The 19,311-nt window shown below is 39.8% G+C and overlaps 1 protein-coding gene across 1 annotated transcript in view; it reads left to right on the top strand.

The window, feature by feature from the left end:
* Positions 1-19,311, top strand: part of PARVA (parvin alpha) — a 71,534-nt gene that overhangs the window by 35,101 nt on the left and 17,122 nt on the right. Inside the window, exons 2-5 of the mRNA XM_033152296.1 lie at positions 16,185-16,274; positions 16,392-16,462; positions 17,645-17,747; positions 18,551-18,691. Coding sequence (XP_033008187.1) covers positions 16,185-16,274; positions 16,392-16,462; positions 17,645-17,747; positions 18,551-18,691 — 405 coding nt within the window. The remainder of the gene's footprint in view (positions 1-16,184; positions 16,275-16,391; positions 16,463-17,644; positions 17,748-18,550; positions 18,692-19,311) is intronic.

Below are 19,311 nucleotides of genomic sequence, written 5' to 3'. Positions count from 1 at the left end.
TTTTGAATATAAAATGGCGTAAATGAGAATTGCAAATGAAAAGCTACGTACTCTGTTCTGTAAAGTCCTTTTGTTTCTTATCACTTTCCTTTCTGCCCCTCATTTCCTTCCTCTTACTGATGGCTGATGTCAAACTGCATTTACTTCTGGCAAGTGGGTTCCTAATTGGAGTTTCAGTGCTGACATGACAGCATTTGCATGCAGGTGCTCCTGCCACAGACCCCAGCTGCTCCAGCTTGCATAACCCCTGGGAGAAGGGCGAGCCAAATTCATAAACCCGCTCGGTGTCTGAAGCTACCAAAGATGAAAATCCCAAGTTAGTTTTGATAAATGGAATGCCTTGGCTCACATGCCTTTTGGCTAATAAGGAGACAGCCTGATGGACTGTCTGCACACCTGGAACATGCTTGTTTACATGATAGATAAGTTGGTAATACATTAAACCATGGGCCACAAGCCCAGATTCAGACTGTCTATTATGGATGTAGAGCTTTAAAAGAAACATAGGAAGGAAGCTGCCTTATACTGAGTCAGACCATTGGTGTGTCTACTCTGCACAGTTTATTTTCTATACTGTACTGACTGGCAGTAACTCTCTGTGATTTCAGACAGTTTTTTCCCCAACCTTACTAGCAGATGCCTGGGACCTTTTATACACAAAGCATTTCTCCTAATCCCTGTCCGCTTTGCCAGGTTTCTGATAAAGTATAGAAGTGGAACTGAGTTGGTCTTTTCTCTCACGTCCAGACTGGCATTCTGTTACGAGACCCTGGATGGCTACTTGGAGCATGGATGGTCGTCTGCATCTGTAGATAAACTAATGTTTTGCTTTTGCCATTTTTTGGGGGGAAACTAGATAGAATGTGTTATGAGTCCAACTGGGAAAAGATGCTTTAAAAATAGTATATTTTTTCCATTAGTAATTTTGGTAAAATATGCCACCTTTATATTTGGAAAGTATGTGATAAAAAGTTTGTATTGTGTTGGTGTCACCCTTGGGCATCTGCTGTGGTCCCAGCACTCTGCCAGGACCCTACTTCTATCCCTCCCCTCAACAGCAGCTAGCAATCAATGCCAGGCATCAGGTGTCACAGTTTAATTTCCCACAATGCTCTGCAGATCTACAGTGTTTAAGACACTATTGGAAGTGTAAATGGCATCACTTGGCACTGCTTCAGCATGTTGTTACTGACCACTTTTACTGCTACCAGGGGCTACTACCAGACACCAATTTGCCAAGCAGTCCCCCCAAGGCTTCAATGGACTGGATGGGAACCAGTCCACTACCGAGGCAAGACAATGGTCCAGCACATCCATTGCCCCACCTGCAAAGGTAAAGTAGAGTTGTGTGTCATCAGCATATTGCTGACAATGTATTCCAAAACTCTGGACGATCATGTAGATGTTAAACAGCATGGGGGATGAGCATATAACGTCGATCCTGGCCCAACTGCACTGTCTGCCAGTTAGTTTCTGGGCCCAATTCAAAGTGCTGGTTTTGACACATAAAGTCTTAAATGCCTCAGGACTGCAATACCTCAAGGACTGCCTTTCCCCATATGAACTGACCTGGACCCTGCAATCATCATCTGAGGCAGGTGGTCTGGAGGGCGGCAACACAGCAATGGTCCTTTTCTGCGGTGGCTCCTCATTTGTGGAATGCAATCTCCAGGGAGGCTTGCCTGGTGCTTTTGTTACATATCTTTAGGCGCTAGGCAAGAACATTCCTCTTTCCCCAGGCCTTTGGCTAATTAAATTTATGGCCTTTTAAATTGTTGGGGGGTTATTGTTATTGTTATTGTTTGTTACTATCTTGTGCATTGTTGTGTTTTTATATTGTAAACTGCCCTGTGTTCCTTGGATGAAGGGTGGTACAGAATTTTAAATAATAAATAAAATATATAATATTTTCACTCTTTTAAAAATTTAGCTAATGTTTATCTCTTATTTTGCAAAACACAACAGAACTTTTAGTAGAAAAGTGGACAACAAAAGCAGTAAATGATAACAATTTAGCAACTATATATATATATATATCATTTGGAACTGCCAACTACATTGTACAGTTGAAAGGGTGCACTAAAACAAGCTAGTTATAGCCCCCGCTCATAACAACAGCAGTAATAATCACTATATCCAAATAACCATGAACAGATAGTTTTACCAACTTCCATTTTTCTCTCTCCCCAAGAAAGTGCCAGAGAGTCAGTATATGTAGTTTTTGTAGTGAGAATTCTCATGAAGGAGCAGTTGGTTTCATTATTGGATTTTGTATCTCTATACAGTATTTATTTTCTTAAAAAATAAATATGCCCCACTTTTTTATGACATAAATTCAAAGTAGCTTTAGAAAGTCACACGATACATAAGACACAATAAAACCAGTTCAGATCACTAAAATCAGTGCTTTTTTCTGGGGGTACACAGGGTTACGCATACCCCTAAACATTATGTGAATCTTTGTACTTTGGTCCATTTACTGTATTTATTTTTCCCATTTTAACTATAAATTGGTGATTTTCTTGAGTCAAAATGAGAGTACCCCTAAACATTTTTAAAGGAAAAAAAGCACTGACTAAAATCAATTTCATATATTGAAAACTAAGAGAAGGATAAAACAATTCAGCTTGAAAACAGGGAAACCTAACTCTTCCCCACACTAAAAGCATGAAGAATAACTTAGAGCTGCTTCATACAGTCATTACTTGAAATTGGAAGGTTGCATGTTTTATATAAATTCCACTCTGGCTCCCCACAACGCCCCCCCCCCCAAGAAAAACCCCACACACTATGGAATTTTCAAACCACACACTTGGTGATAGTCTGCTTATATGGCAGGAACTATGATGACAACATCTCCCACCTAGTATTTCAGGAATAACCCACACGTCGGCTGTAATCAGCCCAAGATTGTTACAAAGATGAAAGGTTTGGGCTAATGTACAGAGCAGAAAGAATAAAACAAAACAACCCCCCTCCCCATTATTGAGATAATGACCATATAATGTATGTGTGTGGAGGGGGGTGGGTGAAGTATTTGATTATAGATTATAAAAAAGACTCTGAAAAATAATTATTAATATAACTCATATAATGGGGTCTATTCTATTTACTGATAGGTGTAGAAAAACAACAACAAAATCCACTGTGCAGTTACAATTTTTATTTCCTCCACGGTTTATCAGCTGCAGCTGCTGTAACATGCAAACTGTCTAATTCACAAAACTGCATCAAAACAGTGGAATGTCCATAAATAACTCACTGTGCATCAGGGGTTGACTCTCAAGGAAACCATTGAGGTAAATAATCTTGATGAATATGAGAGGAGGATCAGCTGGGAGGCAGTCTAGGTAAGTGGGAGGTATCTGCTGGTCTCTCTTCTCCCCCCCTCCCTCTTCTCTCTCTCTCTCTCTCCCCCCCCCCCCCATTCCAGGCATACATGAAATGTGCAGGGATCTTCAGCAGGGGTGCTGGCCAGAGTGTCGGATGGAGATGTTTTTAAAATTTGTAATTTACACTGTTGACATTTCCTTAGAAATATCCCCTGAATTTAGGGTTCAGACAATGTGGGTGCATCATTGTAGACATGCTGACAATAAAAAATGTGTGTCTTGGTATATATGTACACCAAAATCCGCTGTGTTAGTTAAGCCGCCAGCTGCAACAAGAGTGGCAGCAAAACTCTTAATGTGGAATCAGATGGGGGGGAAATGTGCTGAGGAGTTGGATATATCAAAGGTGAATAAATAGGAGGAACACTACCAGATAATAGAGTGGCTTAACTGATAATTGGAGAAAGCTCAGGATGTCCATAAAGCCAATGCTGTTCCAAGAAAGGTTTTGTGGAAGAACTGAAGCAAAGCAAGGAAGATGGTCTGATGAATCAAAAGTTGCTATTGTAAGCCCAGGGAACAGCCTATCATTCATGAGATATATACATAAAATTGATTTATTTGTTAAATTTGTTTTCCACTCTTCCTTCCACTGTACACACACACACACACACACACACACACACACACATTAGAGGCATGCTACTTTTCAAGTAATCAGCACTTTGAAGATCTATTAGTAATTAAATTGGACAACATACAATGTTAGTTAAAAATGCATTTTCTTCCCATTGCTATCTGGATTTTCTCATGGCCTAGATAATTTTATCCCATTAACATCAAACATACAGGTAACTTTAGAATCCTGCATCTGCATTATTTCTAGGAAAGCATAATATAATTAGAAATGACAGTAATTGGCATTACATGGTTTAATTAAATTTCCTCCTCTGTGCACAAAACCTTTTAACCAGTCATTCCAGTGCTATTTCTGTATTTATTTGTTATGTGGCTAAATGTGTTATGTGGCAGATATGGTATTTATCCATTTTCACAAATTAAGCTATTAGTATTATGTTGCCTCTGAATTGCTTCTTGAACTGATGGGCAAAACCACCTGAGAGAGAGAGTTCCCACCTCTCTTCAATAAACTTCCTGTCTTCACTAAGCTGAAAATTGTGGGGTTGAGAAAGCACTGTTTTGTGAAAGACAGAAAGATCAGACTTCCAGTAATGTTGTGGACGTTTTATGCTTGGGAGAAGAGAAGCACAGGAGCTTATTATCCTAAACGAAGGCAACACCGGACAGTAAACATTCTTTCTAAATATCAGGAAGCAATGTTACTTCTGAAGCAGCCAGATTCAAAAGTATTCACAGGATTTCCCTGCTATCCTATACAGGTTAAGATTGTGGGTTCTGAATATCTCAATGAATTGGTTCTCTTTGAAGAGCTCTGAGATGCTTAGCAGTATTTCAGTACTATCCCAAAGCTTATATGCTGGATTTAGTGTGTTTGCTAAACAGCCCCTCAAAAATGGCCTGGGAGATAAAATACCTGGAAAAGGTGAGGTGTCCCCTACAAAAAGAGATTGGTTTTAATGTTGGGATGGTATTCCTTTTACTGACCTTGAGATGCCAACAGTGGAGCTGGTCTATGGTAGGTGAAAGCAACAGGAGTATCACTGAGTGATTTGAGGCTAACAACAGCCCCCCCCCCCTTTTAAGACTTTGAATGAAGCAGAGGCTGGTTATCCCTGTTAATATTATTGACAAGCTCAGAGAGTCTCTACTGGGGTGAAAGGATCTGTCAGTGTGGGTTCTCAGAGCTTCTCGGGTTTTTTTCAATCTTAAATTCAGTCTTCTGGTTGGTGAGCCAGTGTGGTGTAGTGGTTAAGAGTGGTAGACTCGTAATCTGGTGAACCGGGTTCGCGTCTCTGCTCCTCCACATGCAACTGTGTGACCTTGGGCTAGTCACACTTCTCTGAAGTCTCTCAGCCACACTCACCTCACAGAGTGTTTGTTGTGGGGGAGGAAGGGAAAGGAGAATGTTAGCCGCTTTGAGACTCCTTCGGGTAGTGATAAAGCGGGATATCAAATCCAAACTCCTCCTCCTCCTCCTCCTCTTCTTCTTCTTCTTCTTCTTCTTCTTCTTCTTCTTCTAGATTTCTTTTTTTTAATCCTCATTAAAATTCATTTTTGTACAAATTTATTTGTACAAACACATTTTTGTATGCAATTTTTCTACCTGCTATCCATGATGTAATGTAGTCTTGTATGTTATTTTCACTAACGTATTAATTTTATGCACACATTTTTGTAAACACTGGTGGGAGAACTTCACCGCAAAATTCAGACAACATTGCAAATGTTGAAAGAGGGCGATAGTCCTTGTTTCGGAAAGAGCAAATTTGATAGATTCGCCTTTAAATGCAAACTGAATTGAATTTCTGCCCCATCTCTAATCTCTGCTCCTTTACAAATGAATAGTGACTGGTCTGGTTCCAGATTGAGAGAAATGAATAAGGGAAATAAATCCCTTCAGGTAGAGACCAGTAGAGGGGAGTAAACAGAGCACCATGTCACCTGAGTGAGGGCCAGGTGATGCAGATAGTCCTGGGGTGGGGGTTTTGAGTATAAGCTGGCCATTTGAAGGAAGTGAATCCAGTGGTTTAGAGAGAATGTCTGGTGGTTGGTTTAACTGCACTTGAACACTTTAATAATTAATGGGCGTTCTGGAAAGATGCTGAATCTGACCATTTTGATGCAGACTGGTTTCCCTTCCTTAACTATATTAACCAGTGAGATCCGTGCATTGGTAGCCTCACAATTAGACGACTGTAATGAACTTTGTATGAGACCTCCCTTGGGATTGGCCTGGAATCTCCAGCTGGTGTGGAATGCTGCACTGGGTTGTTGAGTGGAGCACCTCGGTGCATACAGATTTCATCTGTGTTGAGGCAACTTGCACTGGCCGCCAACCCGCTACTTGGCCATGCCCTACTCTGAACTACTTAACCCACCCATCCTTCATGATCACTCCTTTTGAAATGGGGAGACAGGACCATGCCAAAGCAGTGTGCACAACAGGGCTTCATGTAGCTCTTGGGTTCCTCTGAGCTGCACAAGTATTCCATAACATCACTTACACAGAAGATCTGAGAACTGTTGCCTGGCCCAAAGGCCAACAAAGCAAGGAGAGGAAGGAAAATAAACCAGGGGTGTGAATTCCCAGTTCATGATTCCATTTCTTTTCTTTGGCTCTTGAATCAGGAAGGCTCTTTTGAGGACCACCAGGAGATTAGGGTAGGATCTGTTGTTGTGGTCCCTTCCCCATTTTTGGGCAGCTGAGTCTCTTCACTGCCATCCAGAGTTAATCAGGAAGAGGGGAAGGGGGATGAAAACATGATAAACGTCTCAGGTGTGGTGGACGTTATTTGAAAACACACCTGCTGCTATCCAAGGCACAGCAAATATATGTTCAAATGTATGTTTGCATTGGCAGAGTAAAGAAATGCAAGGGTGAATGAAGAGGTGTGGAGCAAGGGTGAGGGGAGAACAGGAGAGGAGGTGATGAAGAAATGGATAACTCTTGACAGCTGTGGTGTGGGGTTCAGAGCTGTTGCAGAGTAGATGATGATGAGGCAGTGAAGAGAGGGAGGGGAGTGAAGGAAATGTTTCGCCACTGCCCATCACGGCCTTCTTAATATCTGCATTACACGGATTCCCTGCTGCTGTAATTATGTTGGGCTTTGTAAAATGTAATAGCCCAAGAATTCTGTAAGACATTTGGATAAATGAGGTTGCCTGTTTGTCAAAACATTTAGCTTTCTAGATGAAATTTGCCGAGATGGGAATGGCAAATGTAGTTTGTTTTGCAGATGGTCTATGAGTCTCCTGTGGCATCATATTAAATTATATAGGCAGTCAGTCAGTTGTTCTACGATGCATTGAGCTTCGAGTTGCAATGTGCATTGAGTATTCTGTAGAGATACAGACTCAAAAGCATAATACAGCTACACAGGGCAGCAGCAGAAGGGAGTGCTTTAAAAGTAGGGGACTTTTTAGTTGTCCTCATGTTTGAGAAAATGAGGACTTGGATAGTGTACAATGGGATGTGGAGCATTTTGCCCCAAAGGTAAGGGATGCTACAGCCCTTGCTATTTTCTTTTTCATGTTGATTGCTGTGGCTCTGAATCTGTGCTAAGCTTTTAGGGTGTTTTCAGAACTGGTGTTTGTGGTGTTAGCTTTGCTTTGCTATACTGTATTTTAAATTTTTTTGGCAGGGTAATATTTTTATGTTGCATTAGCTAGGCATCACATTGTGCTTTAGCACAGAGGTCAATAGTTTTCTAAATATATACTCTTCTAATAGATGTTGTGCTAAATAACTGGTTCTTTTGCACTGAAGTGTGTGTTGTTAATTTTAGTAACAGAGTAGCATTATCTGAACTGCATAATAATACAAAACAAAAAAATTAAAATCTGTATATTCAAAACCTACTTAGACATGCTTACCCAAAATTGTTTTGTGTTTTATTGTAACAAAACTTTTTGGCAACCAAGTATCTTTTAATTTCAGGTCTCCTTAATTCTGCTGGTTGCTAATAACCTCTCACAGTTGTATTGCTATGTGCTTTATATTTGACTGTGTTCTGAACAAGTTTGATCAGATTTCCCAACACGAGTATCAGAGAGACTACTTGATTGTATTCAAAAGCGTTTATTGTGAACAGCTGCATGAGTTATTCACACTTTAACACCAGAAACATGGGGGAATTATATTGGATAAGCTGGCATTTGTAAATTCATATTTATGGCATTCAGAACTGATTATCTTAACACTCAGCTGCCTGGTTGGAAAGGGTTTATTTGAAGTTTTCTGCAATCATGCTACTGCGGTACAAAGATATGAGTAGAAATTGAATCAGAATTATTTATTCATCACAGTATTGAAAAGTAACGTGCATATGGATGAAGCACTTTTAAAGAATTATGGCTTTAATTTAGCATCCAGTTATATGGGTTTAAAACTCATTGAAACTAGTTGGACTGCACATATGTGGACAGGATTGCAATCTAGTTTATGTTCTATGTAGCTGAAAGCAATCCAGTGTCTCCTACTCTCTCTAGCTGGTGGCAAGGCATCAATATTTTTGTGCTCTTTTGAAACAAATAGAATTTTGAAGCTTTTTTTTTTACCACAACACTCCAGGTTGTCTTGACATGCCTTGACAGTCTTGAGCTACACCACCAATGTTGTGGGCACTGTTGTCAAACCCAAGAATACCAGTACTGTACTGCAAAAGGGTAACTAGGGCTTTAAAATAAATTTATTGTTGATGGGAAAGGGAATATGTGAATGCATGCTGCGTATAGCATGGAGAGCTCTTCCCGTTTGGTTGAGTTGCTCAGATCATGAATGTTCTGAGAACATTTTGACATACCCCAAACCCAGGCAGCCTCATTTACAGCCTCATGTTTGCTAATTAGACAGACCGTGCACATTCATTGTTGTGTTGGCTACCAGTTGCTTTGTGTCTGCTCCTGGCAACTACCTCAGGAAGTTAGGGACAAATCAAATGCAGCATCTTTTTACATGACTATTTGTTTGCTCATGCCTGCTTATCTGAAACCAGTGAAGCTGGTATGGCAGAAGTGTAGTCAGCTGCTGTGTTCTGTTGTCTCTGATTCTCTTGCTCCAGCAGTATATGTCCTTGGATCAGCAACCAGAAGTGTGGGTGTGTGGAAGGAGGGGCCATTGCTTTTCTGCCAAGTCTCAAACTCAGAATATTTGAATACTAAAACCAAGGACTCATTTTTTCCTTATTGTATAGAGTTAAGCCTGGGTTAAAGAAAGAGGAAAGTCCACATAGTTAGCTGAAGTATGATTTCACCTGCTGCCCTTTGCCAAACCTATCTGGAGGAGCATCCAATTCATTTCACCAAGCTTTTATTTGGTATCTGTGAGATGTGTTCTAAATGAAGTGTGGATAGGACTGCAGTTTTACAGCCCAATCCAACTTTTTCAAGAAATAAGCTCTAGACATCAATGGATTAGTCCATAAGATGTCACAGAACCTAGTCAGCAGAAGACTTATGTTGCCACCTCTTCCCCTTCTAGTTTGCACTGCATACACTAGGTGGCCTCAGACAAACTACTAGCCTCAGCTACAGCTCATCCCACACCTTCAATATGTGGATAGTAATACTGACCTACTTTGTAGGTCACTGGGACAATGCATCATCCCCTTCCAACTCTGCTTTAAATCAGTACAGTATAGAAGTGCTAAGTGGTGTTATCTGAAATGTCAATATCGGTAGAATGGTAATTCAAGTTGCATTCATTGCTCAGCTTCACATTACAAGCAAAAGTTATGCAGAAAATATCTGTTGCAATATCCTAATTGTGTGTGCTTTGCAATTAGGAATAAAGTTATCTGGAGCAAAGGAGCATCAGTGGTGGCAGAATTAAAATAATATACTTTAGTTTTAAAAGTGCTAACAGTGTAGATCTGACAGGATTCCCCCAGGAATCACTACTAAGAAGGCATTGCTCCTAGTGGATAGTGATCTATTCTCCCTGAGTTGCAGCACCTATAAGACAGGAGTAGCCAATGTGGTGCCCTTCGTATGTTGTTGGGCTACAGTTCCCTGGCCCTCCTTGCCCCTTTGGCCCTACAATGACTGGGGCTGTTGGGGATTGTAATCCATCATCCGGAGAGTACCAAATTGACTACCACTGCTTTAATAGGTCCTCATGGAACATAATTCTTTGGAATAATGGAATCATAAGGTTAAATGTGTTCCCTCAGAGTGATGGGTCTTGTTATTTCTTCAGTGCGGTTATTGAATAAAGCTGAAGGAATCCATGGAATCCCTAGGATCCTTTTAAAAATAGATTCTCTTTTGCTTTCTTCTTTTTTTTTTTTTTTTTGCCAACCACAGCCGTGTGCTAGGATGATCTTTTCCTAAGAGCTTAAACTGAAAGAATGCAGTTTAAGAAGCGAAACCACACTGCTCTGCTTGTGAAGAAAGTGTGTTAGAAGTAGGTATGGCTAAATATAGAGCAGAAGCTGTTAGTTTTGAAAGCTCTTGGCATCAAAAATGCTTTTTCCACATTTGGCATGCGCCTTGTAGTGCCCCACATTATCTGCATGCACCGAGTACCCTGTTGACTGAAGCTGCCTCCTTATAGGTTCTCTCTCTCATTGAGGGTTTGATTTGATGGAAGCAGCAGCGCAATGGTCATCTCTATAGTGGGGGGGGGGGTTGTAGGTTGGTCATGTTTCAGTCTCTCAGATCAGCACACTTTGTTGTGACCCCTTGTAAGATTCTCACTAAATTTCAAAGGATATAGTGTTTATCCAGCTGGAAGAGGCGTTAGTGCAAGGTTGCTGCTGCATCATTCCTGTGTAAAGACAAGAATATGCTTTTTTAAAATAAATAAGTAAGTAAATAAATAAATAAATAAATCCATCCTTCCTACTGAATGGGAATTGGAATAGATGGTAGACATTGTGTAGTCAAAATGGTTCTGAAAAATACAATGAAGGCTGAAAAGCTCAGTTACTGTGTGTTGAGTAAGTATCATTTGTTTTGGATGTTTTTTTTCTCTTTGATCAACAGCTTTGTAATATTTGCTGGTTCCATTTAACGGAAAGCTGGAAAAAGATAATGGATTAGACAAAAAATGCTGCTCCACTGCACAACATTGGGCAGATGAGAAAAGTCCAAGGCACTAGGCCTTTAATTTCTATTATACACAAACCAATTAGATTGTGTTCTTTGACTTCCTTCCATTTTTGTTATGTTTTATTTAAGAGAGAAATGAAACAGCCATTGAAAATAGGCCCTTTCTGGAAAATGTGTACTAATGCATCACCATCAGATTGATGTATGTTGTTTGCACAGTCACCTTTACAAGTGATTGGCTGGGAGTCAGCAGTTAATGGATTAGGGACAGTGTTGTGCTACAGATGGTTTCCTGAAAATGATTTTCGATTGTAAACATGCATGTGTCTATTTCGGAGGGCTTCCCTCCTTAATTATGTCTTTTGAGAACCATTTGCTTAAGAATGTACAGTTTATGTTCTGGAAACACTTTTTAAAATGATCACCTCATAAAAGCTATCTGCATAGTTGCAAATTTATGTTTATGTGTTTTGTGATAATTAATTTTCAATCACACATTTGTTATATCATTTCATCACTACCTTCAAAACAGGGGGTTGAATCCAGACCTGCCCTCCTTCTATGCATGCAAAGGGCTTTGGAGAGGCTTTCACTGGAAGCAAGGATGTTGGTTTGCCTTCTGCTTGCCCTCCCCCCCCACTGGTGCAGATTTTCACAGGAGGCTGCAGAGGTATGGGGAAATATGGCAAAAATCGCCACTGTGGTTTCCTCCAGTGGGAATGTCCTACGAGTGAAATCTTGCTCACAGGAAGCTGGATCCATCCCAGAGGCTTTTACCTCATTTGCATGCAACACTGTATACAAAATGTACAAAACTGTGCATCTAGATGAAGTAATTCATCTGTAGTAAATTAAATGAAACTCAGTATGCACATACTGTATGTGGATTTACACTACAGCTAAAGGTGCAAAATCTCCTTTTTCTTGCTGACTTTGATCTACCTTTCATTTTTTTTTACATTTCTCAAACTTTAGCACAAAGGTTCATTACATAGTTTTTATTTGATCCTCCTGGAAAGAAACAGAATATATTTTGCTTGCACTTTGTTCCCAAACGTGTCTCTGCTGCATTAAATCTATGCTAGTGCTTGGTGTGTGTTTTTTTCTTTTCCTTTGTGTTTTTATATATTTAAGGAACTGGATTTGGCCAGTGGACTGGATCCTTCCTTTCCTCACTCCAACTATGATGGGTGGGTGGGGAAGCCGGTGTTGAGCGTTTGCTTTCTAAGGGGATGGCTCTTAGAGCCAATTGCTTGCAAATGAATTTCAAAAGCTAACTCACTGATGGGGAGTCCCTGATGGGGAGCACCCAGTGTCATTGGTCTCTGTGTGCTAATCAACTGATGGGCACTGAGAGGGGTCCCCATTTACCACAGAATAATGGAAAGCACACTTAAAGTGGGAACTTTGTGGGCATTATGCCAGGTTTTCTGTCATTGTCAAATTCTGGGTTATCTCACTTTGATGATTTTATGGGTAAAATTCAGGTAAATGGTCACCTTGTAACCAGAGTGTCTTGTGGCTTTGATAACAATAAGTAGCATTAAAATTTTTAAAAACAAAAATTGATAATATGATGTTAATGAAACTGCCACCAGCAATAGACTCATGTACATTTCTAATGACTCGCATGAGAGTGTTGGCATCTCTAGCACTACAGCATTGCATTGGTTTGGGCAGGGTTAATACTCAATGATACAATCTTAAAATCCCCTTATTGTACTTATATCTTACCTTAACTTTTTCATTTATTTAAAATATATGCAGGCAATTTTTAGAGGTTGCAGTTCTCTTAATCCAGTAAATGATTACAGTTTCAATCAGTTCAATTCAGCAGCCCAATAAAACCTGTATAATACATTTAAGCAGATGGAACAAATAAATCTTTTAGAGCTCTTCTAAAGGCCTGCAACAGTGGACTCTGACTTACCTCAATCAGCCACATGTTCCACAAATTTGGGCAATGTTATCTTTTCCAGTTAATTCTTCTCCTAGCACCTGTCTTCGCTAAGATGGCGTACTATGACCACAGAAGAAGCTGAAATCCACAGAACTGCATTGATACAGAACTGTCATAAGGAGATATCAAGTCCATTGCAGCCAATGCATCAACAATACAAATCATGTTTACGCAATTAAAGGAATATATCTGGCGTCTTCCCACAGCAGGGAGGATTTGTTACTGCCAGAGGGAGGTTGGTGTGAAACTTTCACAGCTGCTCCCCTCCTTTCTCCTCCGCGATGATGTGAAATGAAGTAAGAGAAGCTGTTTAAAAGTACAAAGTTGGAAAATCACTGACCTAAGGAAATATAAATAATTATCAAAGTACATGAGGAAGTCTTAATACAATGAAGCGTGGAGCACTAGGCTGCATATGCTAAGGGAATAAAGCTAATTTAAACCTTGTGGGCAGCAGTATTTGTGCTCATCAGTTTCTAGTAACTTCGAGGGGACTCTTACATATGCATTATTAAAGGACAGAATGTGGCTCATTTGGTCAAATTTCATAGTTTAGATTTATGAACTTGTATTCTTGGGTCTTCTGATTAAGACATCTTTTCAGCTAAAAATAGATACTCTGGGGTGTGTGGGTGGGTGTTTGCACACACACACACACACACACACACACAAATATTTCCACCTTTGGATTAGCTTCATCAAATATAACATATTAGAGACGTTTTTGCGTGATTCTGGTATTTTGATTGCCAAATCCATTGGTATTTTATGCTACCCATTTTGCTCTTATTAAAGCCATGTTTTATTTTATCTTTGTTAAAAATATTGTTTATCTGGTGATATTGAAACCACTCCGTCAATTTGTCTCTAATCTCCTCATAATGTCTCATCTGGAATCCCTTCTCTTTTTCCATCAATACATCCCTGTAAGTAGGGCATCTCCCTTTCATGTTTATTCTTTTCACTGATATACATTCAACAGGGGAGAGCCACCATGGTGTTTTACTTTCTAACAATTCTTTGTATCTTGACCAGACTTCATAAAGTGGCTTCCTTATTGCATGATTTTTTAAAAAAAACCTCTGTGTACCTTGACTTTGTCATGCCACAGGTACGCGTGCCACCCAAATCTGTTTCCAGATCCCTCTAAGTCTATGAGTTTAGTAGTTTAGTATTTTCAGCCACAGCAAACAGGATGCTTCATAATATAATTTCCTGTCTGGCAGTGAGAAGTCGCCTCTTTCTATCTTATCCGTTAAAAGCTTGAATTTTACCCTAGGCTTCTTCCCCTGCCAAATAAAAGTTGACAATACCTTCTGCCAATCTTTAAACTGTCTTACCCCAGTAATCATTGGGATCGTCTGGAACAGAAATAACATTTTAGGTAATACGCACATTTTGATCACGGATATTCTATCCCAAAACGACAATTTAAGTCTATCCCAGATTTCTACATCCCTTCTGGTCTCTTTCCATACTTTTATATAGTTGTACTGGAATAGATTTATATTTTTTGGAAATAACCATATTCCCAGATATTTGATCTTTTTCACCACAACAATTTCTGTTCTCTTTCGCAGATCTGTTTCTGATCCAATTTTTTACCATCATTTTGGTTTTTGCTCTGTTTAGCTTGAATCCTGCTAGTTGTCCAAATTCTTCGATTAATTTAAAAGATTCTGCAATACTGATTTCCGGATCTTCTAGTGTTAAAACTAAATCATCCGTGAAAGCTTTGAGTAGGTATTCATTTGAGTTCCCCCTTATTCCTTTTACTGCCTCTGATTTTCTTAATTTCTTCATCAGTACCTCCAAAGTTGATAGAAACAATAAAGGTGATAGGGGGCACCCCTGTCTCGTTCCCTTGGTAATTTCCAAATTATCCGTCAATATGTTATTCACTAATAGTTTCGCTTTTTGATCCTTATATATCCTGCCTGGTCTTCGTGAATATATTGATTTAATACCACCTTCAACCTATTTGCAAGTACGTTTGCAAAAAGTTTATAGTCGTTGTTCAACAACAAGATTGGCCTATAATTTTTCATATTTAGAGGGTCCATTCCTTCTTTTGGTATTAGTGTAATATAGGCTTTGTGCCAGGTTTTAGGTAAATGTCCTTTGATCATGGCATTGTTCATCACTTCCATCAATGGTGTTACCAATTGCTCGCCTAATAATTTATAATACTTTATGGACATACCATCAGGCCCTGGCGCCTTATCTAATTTCCCTTGATGACCTATTGAACTTCCTCTTTAGTAATAGACAAATTCATTTGGTCTATTTTGTCTTGTGGAATCTTCTTTACTTTATTTTTATTCAAATACTTCTCTATCTTTCCTTTATTCTCCCTCGGAGCCTTATCTAATTCCTTATAGAATTTATGGAAGTTTTTCCTGATTTCTTTCGGGTCCTCTATTAAATCCTGGTCGGTTTTAATTCTGTTATGCTACCCATTTTGAATTAACCTTTTTTTTTTTTGTACATTGCTGAGACAACAAAGTTGTGGGGCAATTAACAAATGCTAATTAAAAAACAAATGCGAAAAGTTCCAGTGAGCTAGCTGAGCTGAAATTTTAGATGCCAACATGACGCAAAACAAAAGAATTTCCACAATGTAACTTTTTGTTTTTAATAGGACCAGTGTCCGACATCAGTGTAACAAAATGCTTCGTGGTTTTGCAACTTGGCAATGTGACCAGGGTGCCTTAGTGATAAATTACGCAGTTGGATTTGTGGTAGACGGAAGGGATGTGGAATATTTTTTTTGCATGTTGACTACAGCCTCGTTTGACTTTGTAGAATTTTGTTTCAAGGATGAAAAAAATAAGAGCCTAACCAGAACCTCTTCATTTTAGCTGGCTTGAACAAATCATGAAACTGAGAAAGAATGGGGAAGATCTGGGTTTATGTGTGCCTCTGCGTGTGCATGCCAGTTTTCTCAAAATCTTTGAAAGCATACAGGTCCAAGAGCTTGGCTCCCCACAATGTTGCTTATTGTCAGTTACACATGAGAGCTGCAATTTGGATTGGCTAAATATTTTTCACTGTTGGATCCATTACTTTCCTGCTAAATACATGTGGAGATTAGGCTTTGAGTTCACATCCTTACTGCTGCTGGGAAGCTTTAAGATGTAAATGCTAAGGGGAAAAAAACAAGACAAGTTTCTCTGAACTGTTTTATTTCTCCTCCTCAGTGTCTGAACTGCAAGAAGAAGGAATAAATGCCATTAACCTGCCACTCAGCCCAATCCCCTTTGAACTTGATCCTGAAGATACTATGCTAGGTAAGTTAAAATACATTTTTTACTTAACCTAAATAATGGATGGAAACAAAATGTCACACAAGCCTACCTTCTTTGTAATGGATATCTCCTATTTCCCCATTTCCACCCCCCCTAAAGAGGAAAATGAAGTCCGAACCATGATTGATCCAAATTCAAGAAGTGACCCAAAACTACAGGAGCTGATGAAGGTAAATATGTAAGCACTTTCAAACTCTTCTAAAAATACAAAGCAAAGAAAATATATGTATTTATTTGTTGCATTTATATTCCACCCTTTTCTCCAAGGAGCTCAAGGTGTTGTACATGGTTTTACCCCTCCTTGTTTAATCCACAAAACAACCCTGTGAGGTACGTTAAGTTGAGAAGCGATGGCTGGCCCAAGGTCCCCTATAAAGCTTTATGGCCAAGTGGGCATTTGAACTCTGGTATCCCAGCTCCTAGTCTCACACTCAGAACACTACACCATGTTGGCCAACCACTGTGAGAACAAGGAAAACCACATAAGGATATAGAATTGCACTTTTAAGTTGTTGTTCATGCTACTCCGTCAGTTTTCCTCTTTACTGGCTGTGTAAGGACCAGAACATCAACCTTGAAAAGCTTGTTCCCTGTCTCCTGGAGAAATCGGCCCGAGGATCCTTGGCTTCTTTAAGAGAAAATGGTTTGAGATCACATCTTCAGTGGTGAACAATCCCTTCTCTCCTTTTCACCTACCTTTGTTCCCAATTGGCCTGGATAATTATCTAAGATATTTCTGTCTTGCCAATTTGACTCTGTCAGGGTCTCCAATGCACAATAAAAATATAAACATAGTCTAACATGAAAAAAAATGCAAACATAATCTTAACAACAATGGTACATCTCAGATTTACAGTAGAAGCCAAAAGCCCTGCCAGTGACAAAAAGGACAAGCAAATTTGCATTTTTTTCAGAGCTTAACGTTGCTCCAAAAGCTTGGAAGATTAAGTTTCCACAGATGCTAGAGACTGAGGTGTGTGTGTGTGTGTGTGTGTGTGTGTGTGTGTGTTTCAGTCCCACTGCCTCTTCTGCGTTTGCATTCCAACATTATTATTATTATTTTGCTATAACTTTGCCTATTTATACATTAACACCTGCCATATCCCAAGGCCTCAGGGTAGCTGCTGGTTATTTAATGTGAAATTAAAAGATTCCTGTCCACGAGGACAAAATCCCAGCACAGTTGAAATCAGAAGGAATTGTTCTGTCTAATTTTGTACAATTAACATTAAGCCAGACCTACTATTCGGAAGCAACCTCTGTCATTTCTGAGACCACATTGCACAACGTGGAAAATCGGTTTGTGATGTACACACATACGGATTATTTCTGAATCTTTGTCTCTTGCACAGGTGCTAATTGACTGGATTAACGATGTTTTAGTAGGAGAACGAATTATTGTAAAAGACTTGGCTGAAGACCTGTATGATGGACAAGTACTGCAGAAACTCTTTGGTGAGAAATAATTTTATGCATATCACTGGAGACATTTTTCAGGTGCTTGTTTGTAGTTAGGAGTAACATAGGCACTGGTTTCCATTCCTTTACACTTCATATTGCTTCAGGCACCAGTAACTTATGTAGTCATCAAGATGGAATGGGAGAAAGATGGGCTAGCTCTGTAGCAGTGGTAGCCCCACAGCAGCATGCACACCTGTAGAGTACTCCCAGTACATTTCCAAGCACAATTCAAAGTGTTGGTGCTGACCTTTAAAGCCCTAAACGGCCCATCTCCACCCCCATCATTCAGCCTGGACACTGAGGTCCAGTGCTGAGGGCCTTCTGGCGGTTCCCTCACTGCGAGAAGCGAAGTTACAGGGAACCAGGCAGAGGGCCTTCTCAGCAGTGGTGCCCTTCCTGTGGAATGCCCTCTCTTCAGATGTCAAGGAGATAAAGAACTACATAACTTTTAGAAGTCACCTGGAAGACAGCCCTGTATTGAGAAGTTTTTAATGTCTGGTGTTTTAGTATATTCTGATATATGCTGTGAGCCACCCAGAGTGGCTGGGGAAACCCAGCCAGATGGTGGGGTATTAGTAAATGGAAATAAATGGAAAATTGGTTGGAATTCTTATGAGAACAGAGATGCAACAGAAGACAAAGTGTGATAGGCTTGAGAAGTTGCCAAATTTTGAAACTTCAGACCAGTTATCTACAGAAAATCTTTTGTTATATGTGAGACAGAATGTCTTTGCATTGCACTTGGTACATGGAGTTGAGGTGTAGACTTGCAGCTTTTTCTTCCATTATCACTTCAGAGAAGCTTGAGAGTGAGAAACTCAACGTTGCTGAAGTCACACAGTCTGAAATAGCTCAGAAACAAAAGCTGCAGACAGTCCTTGAAAAGATCAATGAAACTCTTAAACTTCCTCCAAGGAGCATCAAGTGGAACGTTGACTGTGAGTTACACATTTTTACAGTGGAATTCTTGGTTACTGGTGGTATTAAAAGTTATTTTTCTACTGCATTTTGTAAAACCTTTTGAATTAGACAGAAGCTAGAAGGCAGATTCAGCAGTGTGCAAGTTTATATCTAGAATTGTGGTGTAAGGTGTGCAAAAGTATAGATAAATATAAATTCATTTTTTTATTTCCAAGGATTTATAACCCACTTTTCCATATAAGGAGACTCAAAGCAGTTGGCAGCATAGTTTCTAGAGTTATTTAATATTCAGGCATTTTACAATTTAATCATTTTACAGTGGTACCTCTGGTTACGAACGGGATCCGTTCCGGAGCCCCGTTCGTAACCCATGCCGTGCGTAACCTGAAGCGCTCCATCTGCGCATGTGCGTGACGCGATTCAGCGCTTCTGCGCATGGCGTCATTTGATGCATCTGTGCATGCGCGAACCGCCAAACCCAGAAGTAATGTGTTCTGTTATTTCTGGATTCAGCACGTTCGTAACCTGTGTTGTATGCATCCTGAAGCATTCATAACAAGAGGTACGGCTGTATTTATTATTTTGGCATTGTAATATATTGAAGACTGACACCCACTCTCCTTCTCTGGACAGCAGT

This window comes from Lacerta agilis, chromosome 1 (assembly GCF_009819535.1).
Source record: "Lacerta agilis isolate rLacAgi1 chromosome 1, rLacAgi1.pri, whole genome shotgun sequence".
Taxonomy (NCBI): Eukaryota; Metazoa; Chordata; class Lepidosauria; order Squamata; family Lacertidae; genus Lacerta; species Lacerta agilis.
This window is presented reverse-complemented; position numbering and strand designations above follow the sequence as displayed.